The sequence below is a fragment of the Aspergillus foveolatus genome, assembly GCF_047715535.1.
Source record: "Aspergillus foveolatus strain CBS 279.81 unplaced genomic scaffold BDW70scaffold_6, whole genome shotgun sequence".
Classification (NCBI taxonomy): domain Eukaryota; kingdom Fungi; phylum Ascomycota; class Eurotiomycetes; order Eurotiales; family Aspergillaceae; genus Aspergillus; species Aspergillus foveolatus.
This window is the reverse complement of record NW_027396070.1, coordinates 108,317-121,735: the sequence shown is the minus strand read 5'-3', so window position 1 is coordinate 121,735 and position 13,419 is coordinate 108,317. Positions and strand designations below refer to the sequence as shown.

Here is a 13,419-nt window from a genome sequence, read left to right as displayed (position 1 = left end):
AAACCACAGAGGCAATCAACCGGCACAGTCCGACGATACAAGGGCAGCGGTGGAGCAACTAGCTGCGCGAGGGAGAGCTTGCGAACGAGGCTGAGTGGACCCCTAGGATCCGAAGACGGCAATGTCGCATGCGCCTACTCATGGACAAGGAGCAAAACTCTTCCACTGTGTACACGGACACTCTGGGAATGACTGCCTAGCTGTTGACCCACAGCCTGAGACATTCCGAGGTGGTTCCGCCGGCAAGCGCTGGAAGGGATATTGTGCTGCCTGCCAGCCCTACGCCCGGTGGGTCTCCTGCTTGATATCTGGTGGTATATTACTTATCAAATGGTATCTCCCTTGCCTGAAGAGTGGCGCCGCAGTTTACGTGCATTGCCATGAAACTCACCTCGGTTCTCTCTCTGGCCGCCGCTGGCCTGAGCAGCGCCACTCCGCTCTTCGCCGATATCACCCCCCGAGCCCTCCCAAACGCCCCCGATGGGTACGCCCCGGCCAATGTCACCTGTCCGGCCGTGAGACCGTCGATCCGAAGTGCAGCGAGTCTGTCGCCAAATGAGACGAAATGGCTAGAGTCTCGTCGCAAGGAGATCGTTTCGCCGATGAAAAATCTCCTCACTCGGTTGAATATCCCTGATTTCGATGCGGCGGCCTATCTTGACCGGGTATCTCCCAACTCTTCCAATATCCCTACCGTCGGGATCGCGGTCTCAGGGGGCGGATACCGGGCCATGTTGAACGGGGCTGGAGCCCTCAAGGCCTTTGATAGTCGGACAGCAAACTCGACGGTCGAGGGCCAGCTCGGCGGGCTTCTCCAGTCAGCGACGTATCTCTCAGCTCTCAGTGGAGGCGGCTGGCTGGTCGGGTCTGTCTTCATCAACAACTTCACCACTATTGATGCACTGCAATCCAGTGATCGGATCTGGGATCTGCGGACCAACGTCCTCGAAGGGCCGGATGTCAAGCATTTTCAGCTTCTGTCTACGGCAGAGTACTGGAGCGACCTGGTAGAAGCAGTCCACTCGAAGAAGCACGCCGGCTTCAATACTTCCATCACCGACTACTGGGGACGCGCGCTCTCGTACCAGTTCATCAACGTGTCGGACGGCGGGCCCAGCTACACTTGGTCGTCCATTGCGTTGATGGACAACTTCAGGAATGGCCAGGTCCCGCTGCCCCTTCTCGTCGCCGACGGCCGGAATCCAGGGGAATTGGTAATCGGCTCGAACTCGACGGTTTATGAGTTCAGCCCGTGGGAGTTTGGCACTTTTGACCCGGCCATTTATGCCTTTTCGCCGCTCGAATATCTCGGCTCCGACTTTACGGAGAACGGGTCCTGTGTGAGGGGATTCGATAATGCCGGGTTCGTTATGGGCACCTCGTCTAGCCTCTTCAACCAGGGGCTACTCCGCCTGAATAGCACCTCTATCCCAGAGACCTTCAAGAAGGCGCTCGCGTCGATCCTCGAAGCGGTCGGGCAGGCAAACGAGGATATCGCCAGCTACCCGAATCCCTTCAAGGGCTATCAGGGCAGCACCTCGGCCATTTCAGCAAGCAGCGAGCTCAACGTCGTTGACGGCGGCGAAGACGGCCAGAATATCCCTGTCCACCCACTCGTTCAGCCGGCCAGACAGGTAGACGTCATCTTTGCGATCGACTCGACGGCCAACATCCACAACTGGCCGAATGGGAAGAGCCTGGTCCGGACGTACGAGCGCAGCCTGAACTCGACCGGCGTTGGGAATGGGACGGTCTTCCCAACGATCCCAGACACCAACACCTTCATCAATCTGGGCTTGAATCAGCGGCCGACTTTCTTCGGGTGCGATGCGAAGAATCTGACCGGTCCTACACCGTTGATCGTCTACCTCCCCAATTCACCTTACACGCACATGTCGAATACTTCCACATTTGACCTGAGCTACAGCTATGCCGACCGCGACGCCATGATCCTGAACGGGTACAATGTCGCCACACGCGGAAACGGAACAGAGGACAGGCAGTGGCCTACGTGCGTGGGGTGCGCGATTCTTAGCCGGTCTGCAAATAGGACGGGGACCACGCTGCCGGATGCCTGCACGCAGTGCTTTCAGAACTATTGCTGGAATGGCACAATTGATAGTCGCCAGCCACAGGATTATGCGCCTACACTCATGATCAAGACGAGTGCGGCGGGGAGGATCAGGCCTTGGGCGGTTTCAGTGCTGTTATTGGCTCTGTTGACCTGGACGTGGTAGTGGGAGAGAAGACTGTCACTGGGTTGAGAAATAATCCGGCAGGGATAGGGGAACTATTGGATAAAATCAATAGAACTATATAGAAAGCGGTTGGTCAGCTATAGACGCTCAGACGCTAGTAGCCAAGTCTTTAGCTGGGTGCTGCTGCTCTACGCAGGACTCTCGCGGTCATCCTGGCCAAAGAATCACATTTGTCTGTATATCAGGCGCAGGAATAGTGAAACTGAAACCCGATATCCCCGTGAGACTTTGACACTTTTAAGACATTGTCTACTGCCCGGTACCATGCAATATGCGGTTCGCAGGGAGCACGGGATCAAAGCAAAGTTCGCTGCGCACGACCGCAGCGCCAAAGAGGAGTAGGCCATTGGTTGGTTACGATGACCAAGGACAAATGGCCAGTCATGCTCAGCCTGAAGTGGGCATTCTTTGCCCCTTCGAGTCAAGCGCGTGCAAACCCTCGAGATGGTCCTAAACCCTTTTATGAGAGGTCACGGTGCATCTTCGATCAGGCTCGATACGCGAATCAGGTCGCTACCTTCACAATGGGTTAGCAGGGATCTGTACTGTATATCTGCAGGACCAGCTCTACAACTACATGCTAATCCTTTTAGGCTATTTTGTGCCTTTGGAGACTCTTCCAACCTCCAATCGCGGGCGCCGAGGTGGGAGTCATCAGGACCCGGGGAGAACCCCCAGATCTCGATGAGCTCGATGAGCTCGATCAGTGCTTAAGGTTACAGAGGAAGTTTAAAGAACGCCCGAGTCAGCAACGATTGGCATCACGGAAACATAGAAGCCACTCAGAAGATCATGGGTGCACGAGAAAGGCCGGGAAGCCGACAAAGCAGGCCAGAAGAGCCAATGGCAGCGCTGTGAGAGTGCAGGGAAGCTGGTAGACCGAAGATTTAGGCACCGCTAGAACAACCAGTGAACTCAGCAAGAATACGGGGTAGTTTTTGGTCAGATCAGCATATAGTCGGGTGGGGGAGTGGCGGGTTTACTTGTAAATTGTCCTGAGCCCGCTGGAGGTTCCCGGTTTGCTACTGTCCTGCCAGTTTGCCTGCTCCTTGTTTCCTGTCTTTGGGCTTCTCAATAATCCGCATTGTCTGTCTGCGTGTGCATGTTTGTGGGCCTTGCTGCATTCTAGTACCACCATGGAAACTGAGACCCTTGTCGTTGGAGCCAGTTGGGCCGGTCTCTGGACGCTGAACCTGCTCAAACGCCGCGGCCTGAAAGTCCTACTGGTCGATGCATGCGAGGATGTCGGAGGCACCTGGTGCTATACCCGTTACCCAGGGTGCCGGGTCGACACCGAGATTCCGCTGTACGAGTTCAGTGATCCAGACCTTTGGCAGAACTGGAAGTGGTCGCAGAGATTCCCCTCGCGGGAGGAGATCCAGGCGTACGTCTCTTGGGTTGTTGACCGTCTTCAGTTGCGAGACAACATCCTCCTCCGATGCCGCGTCCAACGTGCCGAATGGGACGAGAGCTCGAGCCAGTGGGTGGTCTCGCTCTCCAACGGCGACACCTATCGGACCCAGTATCTCGTCCTCTGCACCGGTTACACGACTGTGCCGTACATCCCGGACTTCAAGGGCGTCCAGACGTTCAGGAACAGTGTCCATACCTCGGGATGGCGGGAAGATATTGAGTGGAAGAACAAGCGGGTCGGCGTAATTGGAAGCGCTGCAAGTGGCCTGCAGATCATCGAGACCCTGGGCCCCCAGGTTGCGCACCTCACGGTCTTCCAAAAGACCCCCAACTTGGCCACACCGATGCGGCAGAAGGAGTACTCCTCTGAGCAGATGGACGACCTGAAGCGCCAGTTCTACCCGGAAAAGCTGCGCCAGCGCAACGGCATGACCGGCTTCTATGCGTACAAGAACCGCGCTACTTTCGACGATACCCCGGCGGAAAGAGAACGGTTTTATCAGTCTCTGTGGGACCAGGGCGGCCTTGCCTTCTGGTTTGGGAACTACTCGGACCTGCTGACCTCGCACGAAGCCAACCTGGAGGCATACAATTTCTGGCGGAAGACCGTCCACCGTCGAGTAGCGGACAAGGTCACGGCAGAGAAACTGGCACCAGCAAAACCACCCCATGCGTTCGGGACGAAGCGGCCCTCGCTGGAGACCTCCTACTTTGAGACTTTCAACCTGCCGAACGTCGAGCTGGTGGACGTCAACGAGGACCCTATCGTCGAAATCACACCCGAGGGGGTCCAGACCGCCACCAAACTCCATGCCCTCGACCTCCTTGTCTATGCCACCGGCTTCGACGCCTTGACTGGCAGCGCTCTAGCGATCGATATCGTCGGTGTCAACGGCATGCGGCTGGGATCCAAGTGGGATACGCGGATCGATGGTAATGGAGTGTCGACCGCGCTGGGCATGATGACGGGGGGTTTCCCCAACCTATTCTTCCCTATGGGGCCGCAGGCACCCACCGCGCTGGGTCTCAGCCCGCAGCTGGCTGAGATTCAGGGCGAATGGATTGCGAACTGCATCGATCACGTCAACAGGCAGGGGCGGGGCAGGGTCGAGGCGACGGCCGAAGGCGAGGAGCAGTGGAAGCAGGAGGTCACGGCCGCCGCAGAGCGCACGCTCTTTGGCGAGACCAACTCGTGGTACATGGGGGTCAACATCCCCAACCGGAAGAAACAGCCTCTCTGTTATTTTGGAGGTATTGGTCGGTATGTCGAGTGGATTCATCGCGCCGCCAATTCAGGCTACCAGGGTTTTGTTCTGTCGTAGCTTGTTGGAGTTTCGAGAGATTATAGCACCTAGAATATAACGATTCAGCATTATCAGTCTCACCTGCCATCCAGGAAGTTCTGTTCATTCTTATTTGATAGTTCCTCCCGGAAATCTGTCGATCGCCAGCCAACGCTGGCCGCTTCTTGCTGTGGCCCAGGCAGGTTATTACGCGCCGATGGCGTTCTCTTCTATGCAGGGGCCAAATCGCTGGGAGTCATTTAGCCAAACAACTCGCTGAAGACGGAATCCTAATACTGAGGACAGATCCTGCAAGCACTGATCTTTTCCTAGAGCAAATATGACCTTCCCCTATTAGCTTGCAGTGAATTCTGGTGGTGAACTCTGGCAGGGTTTGTTCGACTTCCGCAGTACCTGGTTTGAAATGGAGCCGGAAGAAACTGTGCTTATAAGTATCTTTGAAGGCTCTATATCTTGAAGACTATTTCTCGTTCGACCCGTCCGTCCGTCCGCCCGTCTTAGCATCAACTTCCCAGCCCTGTCGAAGTCTGGACACCAGATTACCAACCCACTCAGCTGGGCTAGGCCAGGGCCTGGCAGACAGGTCAATCTTAGTAAGTTTCGAGTGGGCCAGAGAACAGTTTAGAGCGTTTAGCTTGTCGGAGCCCCTATATTTAACGCGAACTGGCCAATAATCGCACCGGCCCCAGCGCACAGCCCACCTACAGCCTGCAGGCTCTCTCCAGATCAGGGGCCAGCCATGCCACGAATTACAAATACAATTCCATTCTGCCCAGCCTCTGGTTTGCAGAAACAACTGAATTGGTACGTGGGACGTCCCCCTATCTGTAGTCTTTTACGTTTTTCAGTCCAGGTGGCCTGACGGTCCTGCTGCAGCGCCGCTGCGGGCCAGCTGAGCTGGTCCCTCAGTCCCTGATCAATTTAAGCCCAATCTAAATCAACAGTAGTGTGCTTGGCGACCGAAATCGTTGCCTAGTTGGGAACAAGTAGATGAGGGCTGAATGCGCTGGTCCAATAGCCCGCAGCTGCTGCAGCCGCTGTCAGCCATAGGTCAAGCCTCCATTTTTGAGTAGAGGCGCTCTTTTCCCGCTAGCTACAAGAGCCGCTGTTGGAATCCTTCAGGAATTAGATGGGCTGTTTTTAAAGCAGGCGGGTCTCCAGGGCGAGAAGATGTTCTTTTCCTGGCGATTTCCTCTCGCTGGCCCAGGCTCTGGCCTGTTTTGTCTCACGCTTTCACGTTGACGAGTAACGACCCGGTAAACCCTTGAATCCATCGGCCGCTGAATCCTTTAATCACTGCTCGAACAAACCTCACAGCCGTTAAGATGAGCGAATCCAGAACCAGCACCGACGGCAACTGCGGCTCCAACTCGGAGACCAACGCGACCTGTCTCAACTCTACGTTTGGCAACTGCTGCTCGTCCAAGGGCTACTGCGGCTCGACCACAGCATACTGCGGCGAAGGATGCCAGCTCGAATTCGGGACCTGCAACGACGCCAGCGTGCAGACGGTCAGTACAACGGGGTCGTGCGGAGCAACCTTGACGAGCAATGTCACCTGCCTGGGGAGCGAATACGGCGACTGCTGCTCGCGCATGGGATACTGTGGCGGGAACGCCAGCTATTGCGGTGACGGATGCCAGTCTGAGTTCGGGAGCTGCGAGCCCAGCTCCTCGACGTTGAGTTCGATCTCGAGTTCTACTGCGAGTTCCAGTGCGAGTCCGAGTCCGAATCTTCTTGCCAATCTGACTGCCACCGGCGAACCTGATTCCGAGCAGAGTGTCGACGGCGGCTTGAGTACGGGCGCCATTGCCGGCATCAGCGTCGGATCTGCTGTGGGAGGATTGGCCATCCTCGCACTTTTGGGCTGGTTCTTCTTCATGCGGCGGAGAAGGAGCGCTCCCGTGCCCGAGCCCGACTACAAGAAGGACCCGAGCCAGATGGAATCGGTGGTGGTGATGGGGCATGAGATGGCTGGAGAGGGGACGCCCATGCATGAAATGGATGGACAGCAGACGCACGAGATGGAGGCAAAGGCACCTATCCAGGTTCCATATGAACTACCGGGTTCGCGCTGATATATTTCTTTCTTTCTGTCTTTCATTCAATCATTCATCAATTCTCTTTATTTTCTTATTTCTGCTTCATTCCTGTTTTGTCTACATATACCCGTCAGTCATGATTGCATATTTTCTTCGAATAAAATACGATACTTTGGCCCTACCTCGCATTTCAACTAACCTCAACTAATGTCAGATTGGACTCTACTATATCCTGGGCATTAGCGCGGTGCTTCTCTTTAAGGCCCGGGACTGGACGCCGGAGATCTAGGCGAGAGCTGTTGGACGCAGCCCTCGAACCTACCATTCGTGATTCTCCCGCTCGACGGACGATGTTGATCGCGTTCTTGGCAAAGTTGCTCTGCGACTGGCCTACCCCAACCTCTCGGCCTTCTTATAGGCTCGAGGTCTTGCTCATGCAGGGATAAGAAGACGGGTGGGCGGCACAAAAGTGTCGACCACGGGCCTAGGCCTCCGTACATTCGATAAGACGTTCTCCCAACCTGTATATAAGCCTTTCCGAGGGTTGTAGCCTTATAACGCTTTCTAACTAGCTGGAGATAAGCCTAGCTGGTGATATGTGGGTCTTCGTGCACTAAATGCACGCCGTTATGATATATCTATCCGATATCAATTCGACGCGGCACGAACAGCCTCGGGCCCAACCGTGCATGCATCGGCTATCCGATCGGCTTATTTCCAGCATGTGATGTGTCTAGTTTTACTACAGGACAAAATGCGTCTGCAGCAGCTTAAACTAACATCATCAGTAATGGTGGTGGTGGCCGCAGGACTTCTAGCGCAGAAATATATATTTGACTCAACATGTCAACCGACCAGCCGGGGGGAAGCATATTAGACAGATTCCTCGATTCCAAGAGCATTGCCCGTTGTTGCGCATCGAATCTACCGGCCTGCCTTGGGTCTATTCTATATCGCCGGCCTTACTACTCATTTGACGGAGAACTCATACTCAATATCGAAGCATGAACGCAAGGTTCAACATAATGACTCTTTCGTCGATAAGACCAACTCTAGATGCAGACGGCGGGTCTAGACGCTCTTGGATGCATCATTATGGATACGCAAAATACGTCAGAGTCTGCAAAAGGCGGCGCCAGAGACGATTTTCCTTTTTCTGCTTTCAATCGATCCGATGGTTTGGGTTGTACATTGCTTGCCCCATCCGGAGACCAAAGCGAGAGCTCGACCCTACATGATGCAAACGTCCCAGACGCTAACGCCCTGCTAAGATAAACTATTTGGTGCGCTAGCTCTTGGGTGTGCTTAAATGGTAACGGCGGTGGTCTGCGCAGGTACATGTGATATTAGCCGGCCCCCTCGGTAGCAGTCTGGTGGTCAGTTAGTGGTGTGACGCGCACATGGCTACATCTACCCTCGACCTGCCAATGACTTGAAGCAGTGAAAGAGAAGCTAAAAGAAGCCGTGGGGGAAGTCAGTTATGAAACGCTCCCTCTATATAAGCTCCTATGTGGCGCAAAAATGGCTCTGAAGAACGTCATCTAATCTGATCAGTGAACCAAACTGGGGTGCATGCACCATCGAGCCTTCTCCGCTGTGGGACTGCAGAGTCAGAACGGCTTCGTCAGGCTCGCCGGAATCGCCGGTCTGCTAGAGCTTTGTAGAGTGCCCAGCAGAGGCCCAAAATTGTGAAACAGGGCAGACAGTCCTGCTATTAAAGCGGGTCAATGGAGCGCATTCTTGAGACGACTCGAGGGGGAAGGCAGACGTTTTGGGAGAGAGCATGCTTGGTAGCTTGCCGGTCCCTTTGGAACTGGATCTCTGCGGCAATAGACCGCAGGCGAGAGCTGGAAAATGGATAGCCCTACCCGTACGTCTATCCAGCTAGCTAGCGCTGTAACCGTGGCGCTGCGATCGGGTATCCAAGATCACGATCCCGTCTACAAGAGAACCGTACCCCTGGAGATCTTGGACGCAAACCTGTTTGGCCCACAGCCCACCGTCCACAGCCCACCATCTCACCCGCTCGCGATTTCAAATTCTCCCGCAAAACGTGCGCCGTGCAGCTGCCTTTTTCCCAAAGCGCGCAAGCGCAAGGCGACGCTGGCCGGTGATTCGATAGATACGGTGTTGGGGGGTGGGCCCTAAATCAATAGCCCTGCCGATCTCGTTATCGCCACGAGATGAACTCTCGATCCAGTAGCCTAGCCTGTGACGATTCGCAAATGAGTCTGCAGCCAGCCATCTCGTCAACACGCACGTTTGTTCAAGATGCACGAGCGCGTGTTTTGCAGAGGGAAAAATTCGGGGCTTGCGCCTCGATACTGGTGCTGATCTTCCCGGCCGTGCGGTGCACGCTAGGACTTGACTGCCCTCATAAGTCCGCCGCTGCCCAGATCCCAATTTGCGCCCTCTGGACTCGTTCTCTCTTTCGTTCCTGGAGTTCCTATTCCGACTGACCGCTCTTTACTGTCTGTCTGGCTGACAAGCGTTACCAACTATCTGTCTATCTTTTCCGCTACTGCAGCCCAGCCGTTTCCCCTTCCCCGTCCATTAACCCTAACTCCCCCGGCCCCTTCGATCCGCTCACCATGGGGTCCGAGCTTGGAATCACGGCCGACCAGAAGCCGCAGGCCGTCTACAGCCCCGTAGCCATCTGGTGGGTGGTCTGGGGCTGTTTCTGGACCGCCGTCGTCGCCTCGGGCATGGCCTTCCTCATCATCCGCCGCGACTCGCCCATTGTGCGTGTCCGCAGTCTCACACTCTCGCTCGGGGGGGTCGCGTTCCTGCACATCTACTACTGGTCGGTGCAATTTGGAGTCATGATCGGACCGCTGATGCCGGGTGACTCCCAGTACTGGATCATGGGCACCTGGCTGCCCTGCGGTCTGGCCCTGTTCCACGGAGCGAACAGCTACTTCTTACATATTGCAAAGATGCAGAAGAAGTACGTCAAATACAGTTTCTTGACCGACTCGACGCCCGACGCCAAGCGCCAGCCCTCGGGCCTGCTCAATCGATTCCGCCGTCTCGAGTATTCGGCGCGCGTGGTTATCCTGGTGGTCATCGCCATGTTTGTCCAGGTACGGCTGCTCTCCCCCTGTAAGCCCTAAATGGCCGGCTGACCGTGCTCCAGATCCTTCTTACGGTCCTGATGTGGGTCATCTCGCGCAAGTTTCACAGCTCCTGGGGCGCTCCTGGCACCGAAGTGCACGGCCCCCCGATGCAGCAGCTGGTCGAGCAAGGCCGTGGCTGGGAGTGGTGGCCTGGTGTCTTCTGGCAGTTCTTCTGGTCTTGGGTGGTCGCGCCTATCGTGCTGTGGCGCTCCCGCCACATCCACGACACTCAGGGCTGGCGCACCCAGACAATCGGCTGCGCGCTTTCCGGTCTGCACGCGACTCCTATGTGGCTCATCGCTCTCTATGTTCCTGCTATGGAGAAGGTCAACGCTTACTGGATTCCTCCTCAGTGGTATGTCTTCTGTTGCTCCCCTTCATCCTTCTGCACCAGTCTCCCAGTAAGCGTACAAGAAATCGGTCTGACCGGCGCAGGATCTGCGTTTCCATCATGTTCCTCGAAATCTTCACCGTCCTCCTTCCCTGCTGGGAGGTCATGCGTCACCAGTCCCTGCACAAGGACACCCTCGAGGCGATCAAGCAGTGGGAGATCCGCACCAAGGGCGCCAACTCGGACAGCAAGTCGCTGGGTTCGACGGCCACTATGGTTGATTCGATGATGTCCGGCTGGAAATCTAACAACGAGTCCGTCATCAGCGACAGCAGTGCCCGCGAGAGCATACTGAACATGAGCGCCCTCGAGTATGTCCTCGAACGCAACCCAACGCCCCTACAGCGCTTCTCCGCCCTCAACGACTTTTCCGGCGAGAACGTCGCCTTCCTCACAAGCGTCGCCGAGTGGAAGACCCTCCTGCCCAAGGCGCTCTGCGAGGGCGATGAGGCGGCCGACGAGACGACCAAGGAGATGGTCCGCGAAGCCTTCAACCGGGCTCTGTACATCTACGCCGAGTTCATCAGCACTCGCCACGCCGAATTTCCTGTCAACATTTCTTCCCAAAATCTCAAGAAGCTGGACATCATCTTCGAAACGCCCGCTCGCATCCTGTACGGAGACGAAAAGGCCGAGGTTGATCCTGCCACTCCCTTCAACAACCCCGGCATGCCGTCGCCCACCAACTCCAACTTCTCTGAATCCTCGGTCGCTGCCATCAAGAATCGCGCCCAGTACATGGGCGACATCCCCAAGGGCTTCACTGCAGGCGTGTTCGACGACGCAGAGAACAGCATCAAGTACCTCGTGCTCACCAACACATGGCCCAAGTTCGTCAGGCGCCAGAGGCGGATATCTACCGACTCGACCGAGACGCTGAACGCAGGCAACACGGCCGAGTTTGTGTAGAGGGAGATGGGATACGAGGACGACCTCGCCTTGCCTTTTTCTTTTCATTTTTCGCGTCTCGAAGAAAAGGGAAAATAAGGCCTTTTGAGGCATGTGAAACGAGCATTACTTGGATGAATCTGGATAGGACTTGACTGCACTTGTATATAATTCTCACGTACTAATAATACCCCTTGGATCTTGGTTGCATCCTTTCTTCCAGCCACAGTCGTGAACGAACGATAGTCAAGGTCCGTACGGCATGTAATCATATGCTAGATCTAGTTGTCTAATGCTAATGCGGGTGGTCCTCGCTCGAATTGAAATGCTCCCTGGCCCACGGACTGCGCAGCCGGATAACCTCGCCTTTGTAGAAGAAGACAAAAGGGATCGGCACCAGTAGGACAGCAATGAAGCCCAAGAGAGAGCTTGCCCACTCATATCCCAATCGCTCATACATCTGCGTCGCGAAGAGCGGGAACCCAGCCCCGACGATGTTCCGGACGAGGATGACGCCCGCCAGTGCAGAGGCAGAGTAGGTCTGGTACCCGTCGACGACGTAGTTCAAAATGCTGAGAATGACAATGTAGAGACCGGCACCGAAGAAGGAGGAAGCGATGATGGGAACGATCCAGTGCACGGAGCTGTAGCTCGTCCACCCGAACCAAAACAGACTGATAGGGATGAGGAGCGAGCCGCCGCGGGCCATCCACATGCGCGCCTCGGGCACGGCCCTGCCCTCGTTCTCGGCAACGCGGCGCAGATAGTAGCGTTCCTGCAGAGGGGACAGGGCAAACGCAACGAGCGGACCGACCGCCATGCCGAGGAAGCAGAGGCCCTGCTGCCCTGTGTTGAAGCCGTGGCCATGCGGTCCGCCGAAGACGAGCGGGAACGCTTCGTTGAAGAGATAGACCAGGCCGTAGAGGAAGCCGTTGTAGACAGCAGAAAAGCTGGTGATGGGCTCGGTGAAGAGAAAGACGAAAGGGCGGGAGAGGGTGATGGCAAACAGCTGGCGCAGGTTCTTGCGCTCAGGGGCATGCAGATCGTGGGTCGTCGAGGCCGAGCGCAGCCCTTCCTGCTCCATCTGCTTGCGGACGCGACGGGCCTTGCGCTGCAGGATGATGCTGTGCCGGGTCTCAGGCACCGTGAGGGCGAGAAGGACCCAGAAGCCCCCCGTGATCGCCATGAGGATCCAGAAAATCCAGCGAAAGCCGAGATTGAGGCCGATATACCCGCTCACCACGAGAGCCATAGGCGGGCCAAAGGTGCTGCTCAGCCCGTAGACGGCCATGGGCCCGCCGCTCGCGTTGCGCTCCCACAAATCGCTCACTGTGCCACCGGTGTTGGTCAAGGGCGCACCCCCGGCTAGACCGGCGAGGAGTCGACAGACGATCATCGTCCCAATATTCGGAGCCAGTGCCAGCGGCAGCTGGAACAGGCAGACAAGCAGCCACGAGACCAGATAGACGGGCTGCCGGCCGAAGTACTCGGACAAGGGAGCCAGCAGGACCGGCCCGACTGCGTACCCAAGCACGTACATGGACAGACAGAGGGTCGTCACCTCAGTTGAGACCCCGAAATGGTCAGCAATCTCGGGAGCGCCAGACGAGAACCCCCCGGCACACCAAGTGGTGACCACGTTGAGCATGCTCACAAAGCAGGTGATGTACCACTTGCGCCAGAACCCCCAGCACCGCGGGTTGTCGCGGTCGCCAGGCCCAAACGTGATGCGCAGGGGCAGCGCCTCGCCCGGCCTGCTGCGGGCACGAGATAGGGCTTCCTCCTCAGACACGAGGAGAGGCGTATCTGAGGAGAATTCCTCTTTGATGCCGATTTCGTGGTCGTCAGACATTTCTGGCGTCAAGCAGAAGAACAAAAAAAAGAATAACAAAAAGAAAATCAGAGAAGAACAGATAGCAAAGCAAAGGAGTTCACCGTCTGCCTAGAGGGGAACAGGCAAATAAAGCAGAGGCAAAACGCGTAAATGGGCCATAGAGCAGAGCAGAC

The 13,419-nt window shown here is 56.2% G+C and overlaps 5 protein-coding genes across 5 annotated transcripts; 4 read left to right on the top strand and 1 right to left on the bottom strand.

The window, feature by feature from the left end:
* Positions 1 to 361: 361 nt before the first annotated feature.
* Positions 362 to 2,479, top strand: BDW70DRAFT_129263 (lysophospholipase family protein). Its single transcript, XM_073735584.1, has one exon. The coding sequence runs from the start codon at positions 381 to 383 to the stop codon at positions 2,235 to 2,237; it is 1,857 nt and encodes a 618-aa protein (XP_073599340.1). The 5' UTR covers positions 362 to 380; the 3' UTR covers positions 2,238 to 2,479.
* A 259-nt stretch (positions 2,480 to 2,738) lies between these two features.
* BDW70DRAFT_129262 (flavin-containing monooxygenase) lies at positions 2,739 to 5,395 on the top strand. The gene has a single exon (XM_073735583.1). The coding sequence runs from the start codon at positions 3,395 to 3,397 to the stop codon at positions 4,991 to 4,993; it is 1,599 nt and encodes a 532-aa protein (XP_073599339.1). The 5' UTR covers positions 2,739 to 3,394; the 3' UTR covers positions 4,994 to 5,395.
* Positions 5,396 to 5,793: 398 nt separating this feature from the next.
* Positions 5,794 to 7,198, top strand: BDW70DRAFT_129261 (uncharacterized protein). The gene has a single exon (XM_073735582.1). The coding sequence runs from the start codon at positions 6,301 to 6,303 to the stop codon at positions 7,051 to 7,053; it is 753 nt and encodes a 250-aa protein (XP_073599338.1). The 5' UTR covers positions 5,794 to 6,300; the 3' UTR covers positions 7,054 to 7,198.
* A 2,189-nt stretch (positions 7,199 to 9,387) lies between these two features.
* BDW70DRAFT_100913 (uncharacterized protein) lies at positions 9,388 to 11,455 on the top strand. Its single transcript, XM_073734282.1, has 3 exons — positions 9,388 to 10,100; positions 10,154 to 10,488; positions 10,569 to 11,455. The coding sequence occupies exons 1-3, from the start codon at positions 9,609 to 9,611 to the stop codon at positions 11,431 to 11,433; spliced, it is 1,692 nt and encodes a 563-aa protein (XP_073599337.1). The 5' UTR covers positions 9,388 to 9,608; the 3' UTR covers positions 11,434 to 11,455.
* Positions 11,456 to 11,707: 252 nt separating this feature from the next.
* On the bottom strand, positions 11,708 to 13,264 carry BDW70DRAFT_147712 (MFS transporter; the record flags this gene model as incomplete). Its single annotated transcript, XM_073738759.1, has 1 exon — positions 11,708 to 13,264. One exon carries the CDS (start codon positions 13,262 to 13,264, stop codon positions 11,708 to 11,710), a length of 1,557 nt encoding a protein of 518 aa, XP_073599336.1.
* Positions 13,265 to 13,419: the final 155 nt, after the last annotated feature.

Coding starts and splice junctions, on each gene's coding strand:
- BDW70DRAFT_129263 (XM_073735584.1), top strand. CDS start 381: ATGAAACTCACCTCGGTTCTCTCTCTGGCCGCCGCTGGCCTGAGCAGC.
- BDW70DRAFT_129262 (XM_073735583.1), top strand. CDS start 3,395: ATGGAAACTGAGACCCTTGTCGTTGGAGCCAGTTGGGCCGGTCTCTGG.
- BDW70DRAFT_129261 (XM_073735582.1), top strand. CDS start 6,301: ATGAGCGAATCCAGAACCAGCACCGACGGCAACTGCGGCTCCAACTCG.
- BDW70DRAFT_100913 (XM_073734282.1), top strand. CDS start 9,609: ATGGGGTCCGAGCTTGGAATCACGGCCGACCAGAAGCCGCAGGCCGTC. Junction 10,101..10,153: donor TCATCGCCATGTTTGTCCAG/GTACGGCTGCTC, acceptor ACCGTGCTCCAG/ATCCTTCTTACGGTCCTGAT. Junction 10,489..10,568: donor TACTGGATTCCTCCTCAGTG/GTATGTCTTCTG, acceptor TGACCGGCGCAG/GATCTGCGTTTCCATCATGT.